The 21948-nt window shown below is 43.6% G+C and overlaps 2 protein-coding genes and 1 long non-coding RNA gene across 7 annotated transcripts; all 3 read left to right on the top strand.

Moving 5' to 3' along the window:
* The first annotated feature begins 1897 nt into the window (after positions 1 to 1897).
* Positions 1898 to 5083, top strand: LOC109733710 (2,3-bisphosphoglycerate-dependent phosphoglycerate mutase 1). The gene is made up of 9 exons (XM_020292930.3): positions 1898 to 2182; positions 2463 to 2698; positions 2789 to 3012; positions 3100 to 3218; positions 3321 to 3477; positions 3748 to 3849; positions 3950 to 4069; positions 4628 to 4675; positions 4771 to 5083. Exons 2-8 carry the CDS (start codon positions 2464 to 2466, stop codon positions 4670 to 4672), a joined length of 1002 nt encoding a protein of 333 aa, XP_020148519.1. The 5' UTR covers positions 1898 to 2182; position 2463; the 3' UTR covers positions 4673 to 4675; positions 4771 to 5083.
* Positions 5084 to 7237: 2154 nt separating this feature from the next.
* On the top strand, positions 7238 to 8099 carry LOC109733723 (acyl carrier protein 1, mitochondrial). Its single transcript, XM_020292940.4, has 2 exons — positions 7238 to 7560; positions 7666 to 8099. Exons 1-2 carry the CDS (start codon positions 7339 to 7341, stop codon positions 7840 to 7842), a joined length of 399 nt encoding a protein of 132 aa, XP_020148529.1. The 5' UTR covers positions 7238 to 7338; the 3' UTR covers positions 7843 to 8099.
* Positions 8100 to 17058: 8959 nt separating this feature from the next.
* Positions 17059 to 20404, top strand: LOC109733724 (uncharacterized). Of its 5 annotated transcripts, none has more exons than XR_012189942.1 (8): positions 17085 to 17227; positions 17309 to 17375; positions 17496 to 17745; positions 17848 to 17913; positions 18448 to 18627; positions 18831 to 18931; positions 19688 to 19829; positions 20068 to 20404. It is a non-coding gene; the product is annotated as an uncharacterized lncRNA (long non-coding RNA). The 5 variants fall into 5 exon arrangements; XR_012189941.1 differs by having other exon boundaries at positions 19688 to 19868; XR_006666932.2 differs by having other exon boundaries at positions 19688 to 20108.
* Positions 20405 to 21948: the final 1544 nt, after the last annotated feature.

Raw genomic sequence — 21948 nt, 5'->3', positions numbered from 1 at the left:
GTCCTTCTCTCCAAAATCCCACCAAAGCAACTAATGCTAGGGAGGAAAATGAGAGGAAGAACAAGAAGGAGAACACCAAGAACTCCAAGATCTAGATCCAAGGGGTTCCCCTCACATAGAGAAGAAAGTGATCGGTGGAAATGTGGATCTAGATCTCCTCTCTCCTTTCCCCCAAAAACTAGCAAGAATCCATGGAGGTATTGAGAGATAGCAAACTCGAAGAAGGTCAACAATGGGGGAAGAACACAAGCTCAAAGGATAAGGTTCATTAGGGAAGAAGACCCTCTTTTATAGGTGGGGAAAAATCCAACCGTTATGCTCACAGCCCGCACAGAGCGGTACTACCGCTCGACCTCACGGTACGACCGCTAGGGGTAGCGGTACTACCTCAAGGGGTAGCGGTACTACTGCTTGCGAGCGGTACTAAAAAATACATCCGTGCCTACCACCGCAGGACTTGTGACGAGTTTTTGGTCCGGAGCGGAAGTAGCCATGGAAGTAGCCGCGGTAGTACCACTCCCAAGAGCGGTAGTAAAAAATTACATCCCCTCCAAGCGGTAGTACCGCTCCCACGAGCGGTAGTACCGCTGCAGCTTTTATAAGGACACCAAAACTGACACAATTTCTGCAAACGGACTCCGAATTCAACGAAACCAAGTTTGTTGGAAAGCTAGCGACAAGGAATAACACAATATTGATAGAAATAATAAAAATAAGCAAATTAGAAAAGGCCCATAAGAAAATGGTGAGAACCCTTCCTTGAATAAGACCGGTAAAACCTCCAACACCGAAAACACAATAGAAGAAGCATGTGAACTCCGTTTTCGATGAACTCGAGCTTGTCATCTAGATGATCATAATATCTAAGACTCACAAAGAGAACCAAACAAGAACCAAGAAAGATGATGCAAGGATGCAATGGTTTGACCTCTTTGCGAACGATATGATCAAGCTACTCATCAAGAGCCCCCCTTGATAGTACGGCAATCGATCATATAACCCGGTCTCCCAACTACCACCATGAGACCGGTAAAATAGAAAACCTATCAAGGGCAAACCTTTGCCTTGCACAAAGTCCACTTGAGCTAGATGTAGACGATCTTGCCTTCCTCAAGTTAGACCACAAGTCCATTGTTGCCAGAATGGACGGCAAGCTTCAAGCATTTGATCTCTTCATGATGCTTCACTTGAACTTGCACACCGCAACCTAACCCCACAAAGAACTCTCACGAAGATCATGGGTTAGTACACAAAGCGTAATCGACAATGCTTACCACACCATGGGATCGCTTGATCCCTCTCGGTACATCTTGTGCGCTTTGTGTGTTGATCAACTTGATTCACTCTTGACTTAGTCTTGATCAACCTTGACTCTTTCCAACTCTCTTTATTTGGATGATGTCTTGAAGGTAAACATGAATGATCACACAATCTTCTTCTTCAAGACATGCTTGCAATAAGCTCTACTCTCACATGACCAATCTTTGGATAATTCCTTAATAACACCTTGGTCACCACATAAACTCCTTGAAACCAACACATGGACTTCAAGAAATGCCTATGGACAAATCCTTCAAATATAACTCAAGGCAACCATTAGTCCATAAAGATTGTCATCAATTACCAAAACCAAACATGGGGGCATCGCATGTTCTTTCAGAGGAGCATATGAGAAGATGATTCCACCGTCATTGATCGCCACGGGCTGTACGCAGCGGCGGCTAGGGTAGGAAGGAGGAGGGACTGGCGACCATGACGGCGCGGGCAATGTACGGGTAATTAAGGAGTTGGATTATATATTAACAAAGTCACCGATTGGTTCCATGTGGCTCACGTGCTAATATGCCACCAACCCTAACACGGTCGTTGCCAGTTTGCTCCGGCCCCTATTTTCCCATTGTCGCCCCCCACAGGGCAATGCCGTTTCTTCCTCCTTCAAATAACCAGAACAGAGAGCCTCCCCCGTCGATCTACAGAAGACAGAAACCAAACAAGCCCACGCGCCTGCGCAACCAAGAACTGAAGAGCGCGCGCGACAGGCTTTTCCTCGGTTTTCTCGTTGCTGTCCTCGGCCCTCTCGCCCCCGCCGCTCTAGATCTCTCCGACGTGCCCCCCTCGACTTGGTTTCGCCGAGCTCCTCGGTTCCAGGTCTCCAGCAAGGCCTCCACATTGGGTTCTTGAGGTGCGCTTACTTGAGGTCCCGGTTCCGTCTTTCTGAAAGCGTTCTTTATCACCGGCCTGGGGGCGGTCTGTTCTTTCTGAAACAACTGCGGCTGAAGCAGGGGGTTCATTGCTATTGTTTTGGGCTGGACTGTTTGAGCTGTGATTTATTGCGTCAATTTGTTCATCCAAGAATTGCTCGTCTCAATAAGATAATCAAGAATTGCACAATCCTAGGTGCGAAACAGGTATACAGATGCAGCCGACTAATGAATTGTTTGCTTGTATTTTGCTGGAATCAGAATGGCCGCGGCTACATCTCACAATGTCATAGTGTCTGCACAATCCCACCGGTGGAACAGCAAGAACTCTAGATTGGACAGGAGAACAGCCAATGTGCGCTTGGTTTCAGTTGGAAGTTGCTGCTCAGGCAACAGAAAGTTGGGTCTGGTTTGTGCGTCGGGCTCCCAGTCTTCGGTCATCGACCCGGTTCACCTACCCTCGAATGGCAAGGGAGACCACAGCCCCAAGAAATCAAGTAATTCTCACGAGTTTATTATAATAGACTGATTTTTTTTTCAGCACACAGATGCAGTTCCATAAAGCTGTTATCCTTTTCTGAATGCAGGTGAGAGTTCCCTTATACTGATCCGGCACGGCGAGTCGATGTGGAATGAGAAAAATCTGTTTACTGGCTGCGTCGATGTGCCCCTGACACCGAAGGGCGTGGATGAGGCCATCGAGGCGGGTAAGAGGATATGCAACATTCCAATCGATGTAATATTCACGTCGGCGATGATTCGTTCTCAGATGACTGCAATGCTTGCCATGATGCAGCATCGGCGCAAGAAGGTTGTCTTGTCTTTGCTTTAACAAACGCGGTACTTATATCCACTGTTCTGGGCAATTGTACTGAGGGGCCTGTTTATGTTTCTGCAGGTTCCAATTATCACACATAAGGAGAGCGAACAAGCTCAAAGTTGGAGTAAGATATACAGTGAAGATACAAAAGAGCAGTCCATTCCTGTTATAACAGCTTGGCAACTGAATGAAAGGATGTAAGAGTTTGTCTCCTGTTACCATGATTTAGCTGGCCAATCAGGTAATGTGCATAGTAACTTAAAGTTTTGTCGCCTAAAACACCCCATGGCATTTTCCAGGTATGGTGAGTTGCAAGGTCTCAATAAGCAAGAAACTGCAGATAGGTTTGGCAAAGAACAAGTTCATGAATGGCGCCGTAGTTACGACACTCCTCCCCCAAATGGTGAGAGCCTAGAGATGTGCGCAGACAGAGCCGTTTCTTATTTCAAAGATCAGGTAAGGATATATGTCTACACTAACGAATTGTGCATATTCACTGTCTGTCGGATGATACGAGCCTTACAGCAAGAAAAATAACTTGAATCACGAGCATCCAAACTATGCTGAAGAATAAAATGCAATACATATTAATTTGTTTCTATTGTTAGAATTGCCCAACCTGATATCAAATATTAGACCAAACAAATATTGGACTGATTTTTGTAGTTTGTTTTGTACTTTGCAACTGTTATTCTAGTTCCTAATATTGAAGTGGTTGTCTGATAGGTTGTTCCCCACCTCACGGCTGGAAAGCATGTGATGGTTGCTGCACATGCAAACTCACTTCGATCAATCATAATGCATCTAGACAAATTGACTTCCCAGGAGGTGACCTATTCTTGTATAAATAGTTTGTATTCCGCCTCCTCGTTTGATTTGGCTCCTCATTGCATTGTGCTGAAATTGGGACTGACACTCTTCTCTTCAGGTAATCAGCCTTGAGTTGTCAACAGGCATTCCTATGCTCTACATATTTAAGGAAGGCGAGTTTATTAGACGGGGGAGCCCGGTAGGACCTTCTGAAGCAAGTGTTTATGCTTATACAAGGGTAAGGGTCTTCTCCATTTCACATCCCTCGGTAAAACAATTTTTATCTGCAGTATATATTAAAACAAACTGATTGGCACCAATAAAGGTATATAACTGCCCTGGTGGCTGGATCTGAATAATCTCAAGCCACATGATTTCAATCAGACATCAAGTTGACTATAAAATTGGTTTGATACATTAATCAGTGTCAGCATTGTGATTGACGGCATTGTTTATTTTAAAACGTAAAAACAAAAGGAATAGAAGCATTTGATTGAAGTAAGGTCTGTCTTAACATTTGATGCTGATAAGTGATAGCTTCCATTCCTCTGCGTGAACAACTTCCAGATAGTATGTTATTATCACTCTTGCTTACACTGTTAACCTTCATATAGAAGAAGTATTAACCTCTATATAGAATCTTCAGTTGCAGTACATATATCCTGCATTATATATAAGTTTTGTATTAAGTTCATACTGACCACTGTTTAATGTTTAAGGCTTCTGTTTTACTTAATTTTCTTTAGCTTTGTAGTGTTTTTATATGTGTGTTTTGAGACTGGTTTCTCTTATGCAGAACTTGGCTACGTACAGAGACACACTTGATAGTATGGTCCAGTGAAAGGTCAGTAAGTTGTAAGAATGTGATGTTTGACTGCCAAAGAGTATCCCAATATGGCTATCTGCTAAATTTGTGTTTTTTAATTGGTGTATTTTCAGGCCTTATAGATTTACCGTGGCACGGTATTTGTCGAACATGCCATTATTTAGCTGAGAACCGGTTAGGGGGGATTTCAAATCCCAAAAGCATTTTTTTTACTAGGAGCTAGAAGGGGAAAAATCACAATCTGGAAAGTTTCTTCCCAGAAGCACTTTTTTTACTAGGAGCTAGAAGGGGAAAAATCACAATCTGGAAACTTTCTTCTGTAACACCGAAATCTATGTAACTGATCTACAAAGGGGTAACATAAGCCCCCATGTTGTATATGTAAACTGAATTTACTGGAGAGTGGTAGCATTCCCTTTGAGCCGTCTTGATATGAGTTTGATGAATGGACTCATGGATGGCCCTCACCACCATGGGAACGCCACGTAGTTGCTGGGAACGGGGAACAGTGCCACGTCCCCTGTACCGGGAACATCGACCCGGATCGAGGGTCGGGGTCGACACAGGGAACGTCGCGGAGGACACCTCCCATATCCCAACTCCGCGTCGATGCGGTGCCATTGTTCCAGCTCCCCCATCCGTGGCACCCAAGATGTTGTCATGAGAGGCGCCACCTGCTACCATGCTGATGTGGCTGTATGCCCCTTCATCGCCAGGCCTTGCGCTCTCGTGGGTCTCGCCGTCGGCTTCACTACCCAGACACATGCCATGTCGGATACCTCGTTGGGAACGTGCACGGAGCATCTCCAGTTGCCATGCCGATGCCGGTGACCGTGCGCGGGGCTGCGAACTGCGCTCTTGGCACCATGGTATGGATGGTGCTTGCTTTTGTATTGAGCATTGCCAATGGGAGGTGGGCAGCAAGCCCGGGCATTCGGTCTTTTCGGTTTGCTCCGTTCGGTCTATTGATCTTTTCGGTCTTCCAAGAATTTGGTATAAGTATGTGTAACAGTTTATGCAACCAAAATTTAGAGTTCCAACATGTGTATGTCGTAGGCGTATTCAACAAGACTTGTGCTATAAACATCCGCGGAAGACCGGGGATTGTGCTATTTGTGCCACAAACAACCAGAGAATTGTGCTAATTCGATCTATCTGGGTACGGTCATCTAGAGAGGAAGACCGACGCAATTGAATTTAATTCGGTCTTTCAGTTTCGACAAGTGATTTTAGTTCCGTTCATACGGGTTCAGGCTTGGTCTTTGTTTTTTTTACCAGAAGGGTTGGACGCGCTTTGTTGCGCCGTTGGTGTTGTTGGGTTTCTCAAAAAAATCACTCACTCTGTTTTAAAATATATCAAAATTTATGGAGAAATATATCAAAATTTATAATATCAAATCTGTATGATTAGATTCATCATGAAATGAGTTTCCATACTTCTTTGTTTAATATCATGGATATTTTTTGCTGTGAACTTGGTCAAAGTTAAAGAATTCGATATTTCTTGCTGTGAACTTGGTCAAAGTTAAAGAATTTTGACTTTTCAAAAAATTAATACCCCTTATATTTTGAAACTGATGGACTATTTAGTTTGGCGGGTGGGGCAGACAATAAACCGTGTTTTATTTTTATTATATACTGTAGTGATTTGATGGTCCTTTCATGGTGTGGTTATATCTGTGTTATCCGCTAGCCACCGTATATTTATGTGAAGAAATTTCTGCGTCGATGGCAGCATGCACTATATTGATGCTACAGTATCACATGGTGACGCTTCTTTTTTTAGGGTGTGCGACATTGATATATTTTTATAGGCCGGTTATTGTTGATTGATTTGAAAAATCGTTGCCATGATCAAAAACGTAAACCAAATTAAAATTGAATACCTCAACTAAATGTTTTTTTTTTCAAAATTAAGGAACATTGAGAATTAAAAGAATTGAAAGGAAAAGCTCCTTAAGACATTTGTTGACCCGGTTAAAATCAGTTGACACAATTATAAACTAAAGACCTCAATAAGCCTTACAAATTAGGAAACATAGTGTATAGTATAACAAAATAAATAAATAAGCTTTGAGAAATTGTTGACCCGATTAAAATCGGATAACTCAATTTTAAATGAAGAGCTCAACTAAATATAGGCTTTTTAAAAACTACTACCTCCATCTCAATTCACAAGGCTTGCACGTGTATCTAGGTCGTCAATTTAACTTATATAAAATAAATTTTTTAACATAAAAATTATATCATTAAAAAATATAATATCTAAAGTTTTTAATGATATATTTTTTGTAATGTATGCCTTTTATTAAGTTGGTCAAATTAACGATCTAGATACACGTGCAAGATTTGTAAACCGAGATAGAGTAGAGAGCATATGGTGTTACTCTATAAAGGATGCCCGGGCTCAGGTGGGCTGGTCAGCTGGTGGGAGCGGCGGCCGATGCGGGGAATAGATTCGTTCATTTGGATGACATGTGGGCCCAGAAATTAGAACACTGGTACAAGTATAGGTGTAGTTTTTTTTTTTTTTTTTTTTTTTGAGAAGAAGTATAGGTGGAGTTGTAGGTGTGGTGAGGTCAAAAATCAGTGAGGGGATCCTTGGAGACGCTCTCATAGCAGAGAGGCCGACGAACGGTGAGGTCAAAATCCCGAGCGAACAGAAAGGCGTGACAGGAGAGATGGCGGCGGCCGCGCTACGTCCGGCGATCCTCCGCCACATCCGGCTCTCGCCCGCCACGGCGGCCCCTCTAGCCGCCGCCGCCGCGGCCGGCCGGCCCCTCGCCCTCGCGCCGTGGCTCGCGCGGCCAATGTCCTCCCACGACGCCCACCTCACCCGCGACGAGGTCGTCGGCCGCGTCCTCGACGTCCTCAAGTGCCACCCCAAGGTCGACCCCTCCAAGGTAACCCCGCTCCCCCGATCCGCCCTCAAATCCGCATCGCATCGCGCCGCGCCGGCGCCATCGAAACCCTAACCCTAAGCGCGGTCCCCGGTGGTGCGGTGGCAGGTGACCCCCGAGGCTCACTTCGAGAAGGATCTGGGGCTGGACAGCCTGGACACGGTGGAGGTGGTGATGGCGATCGAGGAGGAGTTCAAGCTCGAGATCCCCGACTTGGAGGCTGACAAGATCAACTCGCTGCCGCTCGCCATCGAGTACGTCGCCAACCACCCCATGGCCGGCTGAGTGCCCACCCTTCCGATTGCCGACCGCGCCGGGGTGAGGCCTTTTCTTGTTTCTGTTTCGGGATGATGAATAATTGACTGGAGTTGTTCAGGGAAACTGGTACCTGGTGCTCCGCATTGTCGGTCGCTATTGGTCTTGGATGCAACTGTAACATTCTGCGGTGTCGCTGATGAACTAGCCTTGTTGGCCGCACGCTTGCTTTTTGTTGTAGTATATCTGTTTAATCTAAATTGGAATCTACTCATGTTTTTTGTTCACTCCTCATTAGCATTGTACTCCCTCTGTTCACAAATAGAACATGTTTTCGATATTAATATGAACTACATATGGATTGAAATGAGTGAATAAACACACTAAAACGTGTCTATATATATCCGATTCACTAAAAAGTTAGAACATCTTATACTAAATTTCATTGCCTTCTATTGTATAGTGGGATTTTGCCTGCAGCCAAGAGTGCAGTTGTAGAGGTAACTCACCAAGAGTGCAGTTGTTCAGGAAAACTGGTCCCTGGTGCTCTGCATTTTGTCGGTTGCTGTTGATCTTGAATGCAACTGTAACATTTTGTTTGTTGTGGTGATGCAATGTTAGCTCTTTTGTTATATATATGCAGAGTCGCGTATGAACTAACTAGTCTTGCTGGTCGCACACTAGTTATTTTGTTGCAGTATATCCGTTTAATCTAAATTGGAATCTTTCCATGTTTTCTGTTCACTCCTCTTTAGCATTGTAGCAATCAGTAGTTCCAATTTCTTTTTAACCAAAACTACTTACAATTCTCCTTGACCTTGTGTATTCTCCCATAGCAACTTAGACTTAGAACTTTCTGCATTAAGGATATTTCCTCTTTGTTTAGAATGTATGCCCACTTTTATTCCGACCTACAAATTCCTTTGCCTTCTATTGTATAGTGGTATTTTCCTTGCCATTGATGTCATATCCAAGAGTGCAGTTGTTGAGGTAACTCACCAGTGTCCACTGTGTGGACAAGAAAATCCTTGCATTCTGAAACGTATATTGTGCACTACCTCATGCATATGCTCATTGGGGATTTACTTAGATAGACTGAACATCAATGCATCTGGAATTGATATTATGGACCTGCAAGTTTTATTTTACACCTTGCTGATGTTTACAGTTTTGTGACATCTTCATTTGGCAGATATTTTATTTTGTTGCGTTTTGGACTGCCCTGCCTTGAATCATTGCTAAGCATAGGTGTCATTCAAGTGGATGTGGTTTTTATGCTTTTCTTTTCTCTGGATAGTTAAAAGAGTTGTTACTTCCCATGCTTTGTCGAAATGCGCGTGTCTCTGTTATCTTTGCATGCTATTTGTTTGACTGTATGCTGTAAACATCGCTCCTCTACAAGGAGGAATGTGTCACCAATGATGCGACTTGCTTATATCATGAGGTGAAGAAAAGATTGCATGTCTGATAGATTTTTCTTCTTCTAGATGTTTGGGTGTGGATAGTATTCTTGGTATTGCAATTATTGATGCTGCTATAATTTTAGATATCTTCATAGTGAGTCTCAAAGCTGATAATGTAGCATACATACATGATAATACTTGATATGATGCCATGGAGATGCACATTTCAAATAAATATGGTGTTAAATTTGATATTGGCTCAATTCATAGCCATCGACTTGACATAATATCAAGTCGATATGGTGTACATATGGAGATCAGTTATTGAGTATGGCAGTCATTGTTCCTTTCAGAGAAGCTCAGATGATATGGTGTGTTGCTGTGCTGTAGCTGCTAGAGCTTTATATGTACATATGGATTTATGTGAGCGGGATTATTGGGGATTTCCTGGAGAGAGGGGTTCACCTAACCCAACAATACCCCCCCAAAAAAACCCAACCAAAATGGCCAAATAAAATTAGGTCAAACACAAAAATCTTACACAAAATTTAAAAGACTGTTACACACCACAATCAGTGAGGTGCCGAGCACAGCATGGCTAGTTTGTTCTGCCAAGACCTCACACTTTTTTTTCCAGTTTTGCTAAAGCACATCTAGATGTGACATAAGTATCTGTTTTCTTCCAAGTTATGAGGCCCAACATAGATTGGTGGACAAACAAATGCTAGTTCATTTCTTATCTCTCATAGTTTAATGACACATGTGATGCCCCTTCTTTCGTTTAACCGTAATAGTATATTCAAACAGAGTTTTTCTTATCACCTGATCTTTTTTTTTTCCGAAACGGAACCTGATCCCTTTTTTGGATCCAATGGTGAAAAATGTTCTGTAGATTCGAGGAAGTAAAACTTTCGTGAATCACTCCAACAATTTTGCTGTATCGAATTATTAAAACAAGTCTAAAAGTGCCAGAATCAGACACTACTTTTCCCCCAAACAAGAGTCATACTGTATGACTCATACATTACTTTTACGCGAAGGCGTGCTTCAACTTCCGAATGGACAGCTGGAATCAGAAAATCACCTATAACTCTGTCAGCACAACCAGGATGAAAACTCAGGCCTCCGACTGAATATGGACTCCATGGATGAAACGCTCAGCGACCCGCACTACCCTACAAGCACCAACAGGAAGATGAACAAGAAGATGCCAACAACAAACATCAGCAAGTATTTGGTCGACGAGCTCGGGCTCGAGCTCGACACCCGATCGGTCTCCACTGCTAATGCAGAGACCTCTTCTTCGGCCTGGCTCGTCGTCGCGGCGGCGCTGTCGATGTCGCACACGACGTGGTCGACGCTGCAGGCCTGCTCGTCGACCAGTGCATAGAGGTCCCTGAAGATCTCGTTGATCTCGGTGATCACCTGCTCCGTCTCCCGTATCCCCCGCTCCCTCTCGTCCACGACGGCTTCGAGCTCTTCGACTTCCGTTCCATGTGACAGAAGCTGCTGCTGCTGCGTTTGCCCGGTGCACTGCTCATGACCGGCAAATGTGCTACCAGCAGCGGCGGCAGCAGCAGCAGCACAGGAGTTGACCTGTCGCTCTGCCGCTACGATACGCTGCTGGACTTTCTGGAGCTCGCTCAGGGCGGCCTCGAGATCCATGGCCAGCTTCGAGCAGGGGGATGTCGACCCCTCGGCGCCTCTGTCGCCGGCGTCGGCGGCGGCTTGCTTGAGGTTCTGTGACGTGATTCTGGCGAGCCGCGCGGCCTCGGCGCGCGTCGAGCGGAGGCGGACGCGGAGGGCGGGCGTGTCCTTGGGCGTGCCGAGCGCGTCGCCGAGGTGCCGCAGCGCCGCCACCTTGGTGTTGATCTGGAACACGCCGTGCGCCACCACCTGCGGCAGCGGCAGCGGCGCCGGCGGCAGGACGCCCGCCTCAAGGTCCTCGAAGCTCATCGATCGGCCCCTGGTTGGTTATACGAGCCTCGAATCCACCCACGTATACGTGCTGCTCGCAGGAGATCGAAGCTGCAGGCGCCGAGGGGTTGATCACCGTGTCCAATTGTTTCCTTGTTTGCCTGTCCGGGTTGTATATTTAACGATGGCGCGCGGCACCGTGTCGGGGGACGATTCCGGGCCCCCGCACCGTGTCGGGGTCGGAGTCGGGTCGGAATCGAGACGCTTCTCCGGTAGCATTAAGCGCATCTCCAAGGTCGACCCTTAAATCTCCGGCAATCGTTTGGATCATACTGTTCAAACTGCTAAGTCATCCAACACGGTCCTGTATCGGCCCATCACCCGCGATTTCTTCCGCAAAATAGAGGCAAACGTGTGTGAGAGTCTAGACACGCGAAACGTACAAATCCGACACCCCAGGCCCACCCAGAACCCTTCCCCGGCCCCGCGACTCCATCGTCCCCATTTTCTCTCATTCCTTCTTTCTCCACCATCCCGGCCACCACGCCACACTTCTGCCGGAAATCTGGGTCTCCGTCACCTCCCACGATCCAGCAGAGCTCCCCGTCGCTTCTCCTCCGTCTCCGTTCAACCCCCTGTCCTCTGAACGCCCCGTCAGGTACCGTCCTCCGTTGTGCCCGACAACTGTTCGATGAATCGCCGGAGCTGAAAACACTTGTCCCTTTTTTTTGTAGCAATGGATTCTGATTTGGAGTACATATACGAGCAGTATGTTGAGTCATCCGACGGCTCATCGGACGAGGAGGAGTACTTCGATGAGACGGCGATGATGCAGGCGGTCCTTGAAGACACGGAGTGTGCGGAGGAGTATGTTCTCAATTTCAAGGGCTTGATCAAGGGTCATCGAGTGCTCAACTGCAACAGGGCGCGTGGGCATTTGACACTGAGGGCCGACTACTTTGCCCCCGATGCACTATTCGCTGACCATTTTTTGCCGGTGTTTTCGGATTCGCAAGACTGTCTTCGATAGTTTGTACCACGACGTCCGGTCTTATGATGACTACTTCATCCTGAAGGGGACAACAATGTTAGGATGTAATATTTTAATTTTTTTAAGTTTGAACTAGTGCTGCATGCGGCTATTTGAACATCTGTGCCCTTTGCATGTAGCTATTTGATCGTGCGGACTTAGAAAAAAAACCCGAATGTATGCGATTACAGTTGGATGACGGCCTCCCGCATCCGTGTACGTTGACTGGTCCCCTATCCGTGGACGGATGCGAGAGGTTTTTTGCGGATTGCCGTTGGAAATGCTCTAATACTTTACAGAAAATATAAGAGCGTCCTACGCAGTGCCTTGTTGTCCGAGAGGCTGCTGTTTCGTCGTTGCCGTACGTGATCATTTGCCTCCCGGCCTCAGGCCGTGCTCCTCTTGATGGCCAGCGCTTCCGTCTCAACGTTCTGTTCTTTTTCGGGAGTAAGAGAAAGAGATTTTCCCAGAAATAAATAGAAAGGCTAATTCAGTAGTGCATGGGATTGCTAAATTTAGTTTCGATAATAGATGTGATGGTTTTCTTTTTAATAATTTTCCGCCTTGTGTGGCGCCTGTTGTTATGAACGATTGTAATGACGTTTTAATTAATTAATATATGGACGGGTGTTTTTCAAAAAAAAGAAAGAGAAAGAGAATTTTTTTTGGGAAATCCTACTAGTGTGCGAACGTTCGCATTTTCATCCTTCCCAACGAAACCTTTTTCCCGCCGTTCCATCTCCTATCACGGATCTTGGTGCAATGTTGTTGCCACATCAACATCATGGCATTCGCGCAGACGCCCAATCCAGCGAACGGCCTCACCTAACTCTTGCTAACTCACTATCCCCCCGCCCCACTCTCTCAGTGCCTCGCCCTCACCCAGAGCTATCCTTCCCGTTGACAAGTCTCTCGGGGCGAGGTGCTGTGGCGGTAGCCGTGGATTCTAGCGTTTCTCCACGCGTGCACCCCGGGCGGAGGTGTGCTGGGCTCAAGGCAGTGGTGGTGGCAGGGTCTGCGCATTTTGTTGCCTCACCCTCACCGACCTCTCGTCGGTGTATTCCCCCACGCGCACTACCGCCACAGGCATCGCCATCCCTAGGCCACCGTAAAACGGTGCCGAGGAAGAGGCCACAACGACGCCCATCTTTGTCTCCATCGGCGTCCGCAGGTACTGATACGGTCGTCCCCACCAGCTACTTCCGAGGAGCGTGCAGGTGGCCGCCACGGGAGGATACCGAGCTCGACTACGACACGGGAGAAGGCGGGGCTCGACAAGGGTGCCAGGAGGTGGTCTGGCTCGACGAGGGGCACAGGGAGGAGGCCGGGTTCCGCGTCATCGTTGTAGTTATGTGTCGCGGTCGTCGACACACATTTTTAAGTATGCTTTTTTTGAAGCTTTTTTTAGAGTTATTTTTATTCCATTTTTTCTTAGTGGATTTGAGTACATCAGGCTTATATCTGAGCTACAACTAGTGGAATTTTGTATTTCAGCACTCAACATGGCTTTTTTCAGTTGATACACATGGCAACTTAAGAATTGTTTGCTCTAGGTCATGGCCAAGAAGAATTTTTTTTCATAATTCTGGCGATGACATGAGATGTTCTTATAAACATAAATGACTGTTTATAGTTGTCATGGCTAATTTGCCATGGCTAATTTCATGGGATCTTCTGAAGTTATCATGGCATTTTTCGATGAACATGGCAAATCAACATTCCAAAAATTGTTTTTCATAAGACTATATCATGGCAATTGTTTTCTAAATACGATGTCATTTTTGTGTTCTTAATATACTATGACACATTACTATTTTTACATACCCATGGCAGTTATCTTGTATTATTCCAATGCATTTTTATGGAACATAACATGCGAAAATTTGAAAAATATCATGGCAAATTTATTGACACCTATATTCTGCCATGGCAAATCTGCCTTTTCACTTTTTGTATAGTTTTTTGTCATGGCATTTTTTTGCATTTAAGAGAGAATGTAATTTTTCTATTTCTCACATGGCAAAGTCATAACATTTTTCCGTTTTCAAACATGGCATTTTATTAATCTTCATAATGTTTACATGTCATTTCTATTAATTTTTTCAACTTGTCACATGGCAAGAATTATATATTCATGGAAAATCCATAAATTTCCCCTCTTTTGAAAGAACAGTATCCCAAATTAACCATACTTTTCAAATAACACAATGCCTAACTTTTCCCATGTGGCCATTACAAATTCCAAAAAAGTTACCATGTTATTTTAGAGAAAGAATTTTCTCAATTAGACCATAGTAGTTTTGTTGTATGTAGCATGGCATTTTTATCAATTAGACCATGTTAGTGTCATTGGTGGCAGCATGGCAATTTTATTCTTTACACGATGGCAATTTTTATTAATTATATCATGGCAAATTTTTATTATTTAGACAATGGTGATGTTATTGTAGCTACCATGGCTATTTTATTATTTAGACCTTGACAATTTTTATAATTAGACTATGACAATTTCAGTTCAGGCCGTATGACAATTTTATTCTTTAGATCATGGCAAATTTTATTGCCTTATATCTATCTTTTTATTGATATAGTGATTGTGGTCATGCCCTAGTTTACCTTTGTAGTAGAAGAATGAATCATGACATCTTTTAGGGCTTAGGTATCTTAATTTTTTTTAAATGTGGTAGTTTATTGACTAGAGAATAACATAGAAATTCGATGTTCAACTTTGCCATGCCACCATATACCATGTTTTATCACGCAATAGCATGGCTGACGTACTCCTCTAAGACATTTTTTGACCCTGTCAAAAGTGTCAAAAAACATCTTATTTTTATAAGGAGGGCGAATGTATTTTTATGTATTGTACCATGCCAAAAAAATTATACACCACGACAAATGTATTTTTTCTATATTGCTTTTTTGTATCACAAATTATCCACTTTTTATTGATGCTCCTTTTTATACACGTGTCCACAAGGGAATTCTGACTGAGCCAGGAGGCGAACAAAATACCCTGTGTGTGCACTGGATTCGTGCAGGGGTTTGAGTTTCGCGCCTCTATGTCTGGCTTATAGCGAGACCTAGGGAACCCTAGCGTCAAGCAGAGCGCGAGATGGGCCAGCCAAGGTGCGTGGGAGGACACATCTTGTTTTGTATAAAAACGGTGAAAACCCGAGAAAAACAAAAAGAAAACCAATGAAAAACGAGAAAATAAACAAACAAAACAGAAGAAAAATGTAAGAAAAATAGCCAGTGGAAAACAAGAAATAAACATAGTGAAATAAAGAAAGACAACGTAAAAAAAGAGAAATAAAAACCTAGTAAAATCATAGAAAGAAATGAAGGAAAACTGGTGAAAAGCAGGAAAAGACAAGAATAAGAAAATATGCTGGAAACAAATGGAAACCCGGCTATTTTCCTTCAACTTACCACGAAGCCGACGGTGACTACCAGTGCCATGCTGCAACCAAGAGATCCGGTGATCGATCACTGCGCGCTTCGTTCTGGTAAATATGACCTAATGGGCCAGCCCATTACTGCAGATGCTTCGGGCGAGAGTTCCTACCATCACGCTGTAAGCGAGATATAGCTATCACGGTTTGAGTTTTCTCGTACCAAAGAAAAACAAATCACGCTGGGCTATTTGTTCTAGTGAACGAAATCTTTCACTGGACCGTTGCTTTCTGATCGAACGAATTGCTCGTTCCAACCATCCTCGTATCCGACGGGCACTGGATATTAGTGTTCTTTGAAAAAGAAACTCTCGAACGCATGCCGTCCTCGGTCTTCGTGGAAAATCTCTGGCGCTGCTAGAAAACGTATTTCACCGGTCACGACCAAGTGCCGTTCCATGTCAGCAGAGTGGTACGGTATACGAGTCAGCCGGGGAAGAAGAAGAAAAACAACTTACCGGTCAGCAACTACGTCGCCATCATTAATCTCTACCTTATTTATATCTTTACCTACTAATAAAGCGCTTAACGCTTCTGGTCGTACGTCGTTAGCAATTTTGCAAAACTTTCCATCTGTTTTCTGGTAATTAAACCCGCGGTCCCTTGTTAAGTGAATATCTGGAAAACGATTCGTCTTTGCATAAAGCCCCTGTCGTTCGGAGTATTCAACCCGCAGTCCGAGCATATTTGTAATGTAAAGAAAAAAAAACACGACCACACAATTAGCACGAGCTCGCCTCCTCCCTCTCTCGCCCACGAAGCCCTCGCCGCCGCCACCACCCACGCCGGCCGCTTCCGGCGAGCTCCACCGCCGCGCAGCACGCCATCGAGTTCCCCATGGTCCACGTAACCCTCCCCTATCTCCATATTCTTCGCTCCCGGCCTCTGCCGCCCGCTCGCAACCCCACCCCCCCCCCCCCCCCCCCCCCCCCCCCCCCCCCGCGGCTAGGGTTTCGGGCAGGCCTTCGCCGGCGCGTCTCCGGCGGCCCCAGGTTCGTCCCTCCTTCCTTCTTGGTCGGGATCCTCATCCTCGCCTTCCTCTCCCTAAACACCGACCAAGCCTTCCCCTAAACCTGACCCCGTGGTGCTATTCCATCTTGGTTTTGCGAATGCTACTCATCTTGAAAAGAAGGGGGAACTGATTATTGGTTCAAAATAATTGGGGGACAGAGATGTGAGAGTTTGAGGAGTTCAACTGGGGAATTTTATACAGAGAGATGGAGGGGTTCAGTTGGGGATTTGTATCATATCATGTTGCTGTGTATGCCATACTTTATTCTTTGCTCTGCTTGGGGAATTTTGTATAGGGTGATCTGATTTGTATGAGTTATATGTGATGTTCTGTCATCCTTTTGGTGCTCCTACTGAAGAGATATATTTTTAGCTATTGTTCTTGATTATTGCTACTGGTGCTGATTGCGTTTGTTGTTTCTATCATATGCAGACTGCCGTGATTGTATGAGAGATTAATACGATTGTCCCATGTGTGCTAGCTTTAAACGGACGGGTAATGCTTGGTGTATTCTTGTGTGTCAATCGGAACAAACATGGAGGGAGGATAGGCTCCAATTCATTCTGGCTCCATTAACTGAGTCGACCGCTCTGAAAAGGTGATGCTCTGTAGTAAGTTTATTTATGCTTGTGTGTGTTTTTATTGATGTGTTTGCACTGTCTGTTTATTGCATATTCAGTTGTTCGAAAAAGGGGTGCCATTTGTGCCAGGTTAATCAACCAGCGAAAGTAACACTTGATCACAGGGTAATAAAGTTAGTAGGAGTATGTAAAGTTATGTAGCTTCGTACGCAGATCTCAGTATTTAGTTGTTGGTCAGTTACGTAGATGCTCTCCAATGACCTTTTGAATTCAACATGTCATCAGTCAATTATACAAGGAGGACACGGAACAAATCAGAAAGAAAGTAGCAAGTTGTTAAATCTGATTTGCTGCTTTCAATTTTTGGAGCACTGTAGCTTGTGAAATCATCATATGTGTTCTATCTTGTGCGCCTCTTGTGGTCTTACCAATGGAGTTGGCTTTAGCTCTTGAAAAGATGGTGAATGAGAAGCTGCCCAACCTGCCCACTATAAGTTTCTCCTTCATGCCTGTTTACAAGAAAATTACTTTAAAGGTATTTGTGTGTGCATTCGTCCCACTGAATTCCAAATTATTTATCCGAACCAGTACATGCAAATGTCACACCATATCTAAGACGTCATCCCAAATTTAACAGGTAGCAACAAGGTGAAAAGATCCTCAGCTGGGCATCTTTATTGAGAATCAATTTCTTTAGGAGCAGGTAAAACCGCCTCCATGCAGAGAGATCTGCCATACATGCACCGTTGTCTCAAAACACTTTACTTCATTGTGTGCTTTACTAATGGAATAACCACTGCTGAATTCTTGTAAAAGTTTAAAGCTGTGAAGAAGATAACCAAGTACGTGTGATGCATTTTAGGAGAATTGGCAAAGAGCACAGTTAGTTTGTACTGTTATAAACTTATAATACTGAATTCGTACATGGTGGTGTAGTTGTACTGTTATGTCATGTTCAGAAGCGATAACACCATTGCTCTACATGTTTTTAGTTTGATCTGTACTAATTCAGAAAGAGTAGCCACATATTGGTGGTTGTTAGCCACCTGAAGTTAATGGGAGAACAAGGAGCCCGAGTGGTCTTTTCTTTTGCTTTCACAAATTAGCCACAAGTTAACATCCTTTAATTAACATGAAGGCAACATGGGGCTCAAAGGCAAATTGGCTAGGTGTTTTAAGTTCTTGGAGCTTTCCATGCTAACAGGAGGAGACAATTAAACTTGCCTTTTTTATGTAGGGTTACTCATGCAGTTTCAGAAGGAGATTGTGGATCATGAGTTAACATACCAGATGGAAGAGCGATGGGCCAACATATGGAAGTGCAGATCGAAAAACCTGGGTTTGCAGGATGCAACAATTGGTGTTGCGAGCAAAGCCAAAACCATCACTCACAAGAAATATGAGATCCTCAAGCAAGGTATTGATTCGACCCCAAAAAACTATCTTTTTTTTAAGATTTTCCTATCTCGGATAAAGTTAATAGTTAATATTTCTGGGCCCCATTCCTTTTATCTGATTATGTTATGGAAAGGAGAATCAATGTCTTTGTTTATAAGTTGGATAAGATTGTTGGAATAATCTTTGTGTGCTCCTTTTCTTTTGTCATATTATGTTTTGCAGACTTGCTTGATGCACAGATTGTAATTGCTTGGCATCAACTATTCGCAACTACTAACTCACCATCAAAATCAAAACTTGACAAGGTTTTGAACTAACTGAAGGTAGTGTGCTTGCCCTTTTATGATACATGCTTCAAAATACTACTCCCTCTGTCCCATCAAATACGAATGTTTTTCAACCTAGCTATGTTAGCTTGAAAACATTCTTATATTATGGGACGGAGGGAGTAATTAATAATTATAGCTGAAATGTATAGAAGGTAAAAGGGAATAAATTGGTCTAAGATTGAGATAGGCAAGTGATTATCCAAGTATTCACGTAAAAGAGGGTGCTCCTCATTACAGTGAATAGTACATTTCATTTACACCGATGTTAGTTTCTTACACATTTCTAGCTTACACATGTTCGCTACTATCAAATTCTGTGGATCGAGGATGCTTCTTGATGGCTAGGTGATTCCCTGAAAGAGATGGTCTGAATTGGCGGCCATTGGATTTCTTGCATGGAATGGTTGTGACATTTCTCGGAGAGTAGAATAAATCTGAATCGTTCAAATTAATTAGCCATTTCCTTAGTTACTGTAGATCGTTCGTTTCAGATAAAAAGTGATAATTTGAATCTATGAGTGACCACATGTTCAGTCTTCATCCAATGTTTCTGGTTCTGCAATATGAGTGTACTATTTAGTTCGGATGCTTCTCCCTATTCAGATTCCAATGCATTTTTAAACTGCTCATATGATTCATTTTGCAATTCCTCTTGCTACCCTCTGGATAAATTATTTGCTCTACCTAAAGCAAGGCTACTGCTTTTGAATCTTGTGTATAAAATTAATATAGGTGTGTTTTGATTTGTAGGCTGCTTGGATGCTGAGAAACTAAAAGAGTTTAAACTTGTGCAGAAGAGATAAATCAGTCTTAATGTGGCCAAGTTCAAATTTGCTCTCCCGACACCTACTTCTGTGTTGGGCCTTCCAATTGGCCAACATATAAGCTGCAGGTTTCAACACTTACTCGTCATGTCTTGATCTACATTTCAGTTGAGTGGTCATTGTTTTTGGTTCAAGAAGCGAGTGAAATATTCTTATAATTCTATCGATGTATGTATTGTGTAAACTGGCTGCACCGTTGCAGAGTCAAGGATGCTACTCGGCCTTTTAGAAAAAACTGACGTGTAGAGTCTCCTTGGTTTAGGCTCTGATGATAGGTTTGGATTTGCTTCTTATTCTGATGTATAGATATCGACTGGAAAAATAAAGATCACATGGTAATGTGCAAATCAGAGGTTTGCGCCACTGAGGAGCGTGTCCACGTCACGAGTGTCGCCATTCATGGGAAGCACCAAGATCTAACACTCTGAATGTTGTTAGCTCGCTCCTTCACAAATGAGTCTCTTAAGCTATCGCTTATCTCGCTTTGTTAGACAAACTCTTTATGCGACAGGGAAGGCTTCTGGAATGATACAATTGTTGTTCTATTTCTGTCAACCCACTCTGCTTAATCATATTGATTATTATTATTTTCCCGTTGCAATGCACGGGCATGTGGCAAGTATAAACATAGATTTTTGTCCAATCTGTTGTACCATGTGTTGCTATTTCTTCGGTCTGTATAATTTTCTAACCATGGTAACAATGCTCAATTGCCTAGCTCAAATGATGTTGAAGATGAGAAGCAGCATCAGGTAGGATGCATAGTCTGAATTTTTGCACCGAGATTAAAATCATATCACGGCTCATATGATGCACAATATTTCTGAAGATCTAGGAGCCTATGATCAAATTTATGTTAGGACTTAGGAGGACGAGAATAAATATCACATATCCTGAACCGTGTCCCGAAGAACAATAGGAGAACCCGACTCTCAATAGGTCCATCATTTTTGTCATCAGCAGCCCATCGGTTTTCTCCCGTTGCAACGCACGGGCATTTGTGCTAGTTAATAATAAAGCATGTAGGGTTTCTGCCCGTCTGTCGCGCCAATTTGTAAAAAAGTCCCTGCGTTTTCATGAAATCAACCCGCAGTTCAGATTTAAGTCATATTTAAGTTAAACAAATGCTTTTCTAAACCATCCATATCTTTTAAACTGTAACTCCGATTTAAACATGTTATATACGAAATTTGATTAGAACAATATGTAGAATATGAATATAAGATTATTTTAACCTGTTAACTATTTATAAATATTATTTTGAAAGATATTTAATTCAAACAAATGGTTTCTAAATTATACGTATCTTTTAAACCGTAACTCTGATTTTAATATGTTATATATGAAATTTGATTAGAAAAATGTGTGAAATCTGTATATGATGTTAATTTTACCTGTTAAATATTTTTTAAATATTGTTTTGGAAGCAAACTTATAACTATAACGCACGATCCATTTTTCTTTCATACAGACGGCGATCCAGATTGCAAATAAACACCCACTATAATCATATAGGGAAAAGAAAATATCGAGAACTATACATGCATACCTCTGAATACGTCGCAGGGGAAAACAACAGATTTCTCATCGCGAGTGTGAGAGAAAGCGAGAGAGAGAGGGAGAGGAAGGAGAGAGGGAGAGAGAGATGTCTTAGGATTAACCACATTCTAACACGTTTTGGTTTGTGTGAACACGAAGGCCACCGCCGACGAGGGTGAGAAGAAGGATAAGCGGCAACACAAATATGATGCGTCGCTAAAATAAATGAGATGGACCTATTGTGGTTTTGAGTGATGGTTGTTCGGTTAAGAGTGTGGGTTGTGTTTTTCTCCTGTTGCAATGCACGAGCTCTTTTGCTAGTTTGTTTCAATTAAGAAAAGGATATCGCTAGACTGTAGTAGCCATCCAAGATCTGAATATCAATATATTTTAATTATTATTGATCAATGAATGTTCAATCACGATATTCCAAGATCCAAGTCTACCACAGTCCACATCACAAGTAGTACTATGCTCCTATCACCCTTTGAATCCTGATCGTACGGCACACTTTCGATCCCTCGTCACAGCGCATGTTTTCTGCTGGTCAGCGGGTGGAAAGAATGGGACCGGCGGCGCCGCCGCCGGCGAGCCAACAGCCGGCCTGCTCCATGGCCGCCACCAAGCCCTGGCACTCCTGCAGCACGA

The sequence above is a fragment of the Aegilops tauschii genome, chromosome 7 (assembly GCF_002575655.3).
Source record: "Aegilops tauschii subsp. strangulata cultivar AL8/78 chromosome 7, Aet v6.0, whole genome shotgun sequence".
NCBI lineage: Eukaryota > Viridiplantae > Streptophyta > Magnoliopsida > Poales > Poaceae > Aegilops > Aegilops tauschii.
Note: the sequence above shows the minus strand (reverse complement) of the source record. Positions and strands in the feature narration are given on the sequence as shown.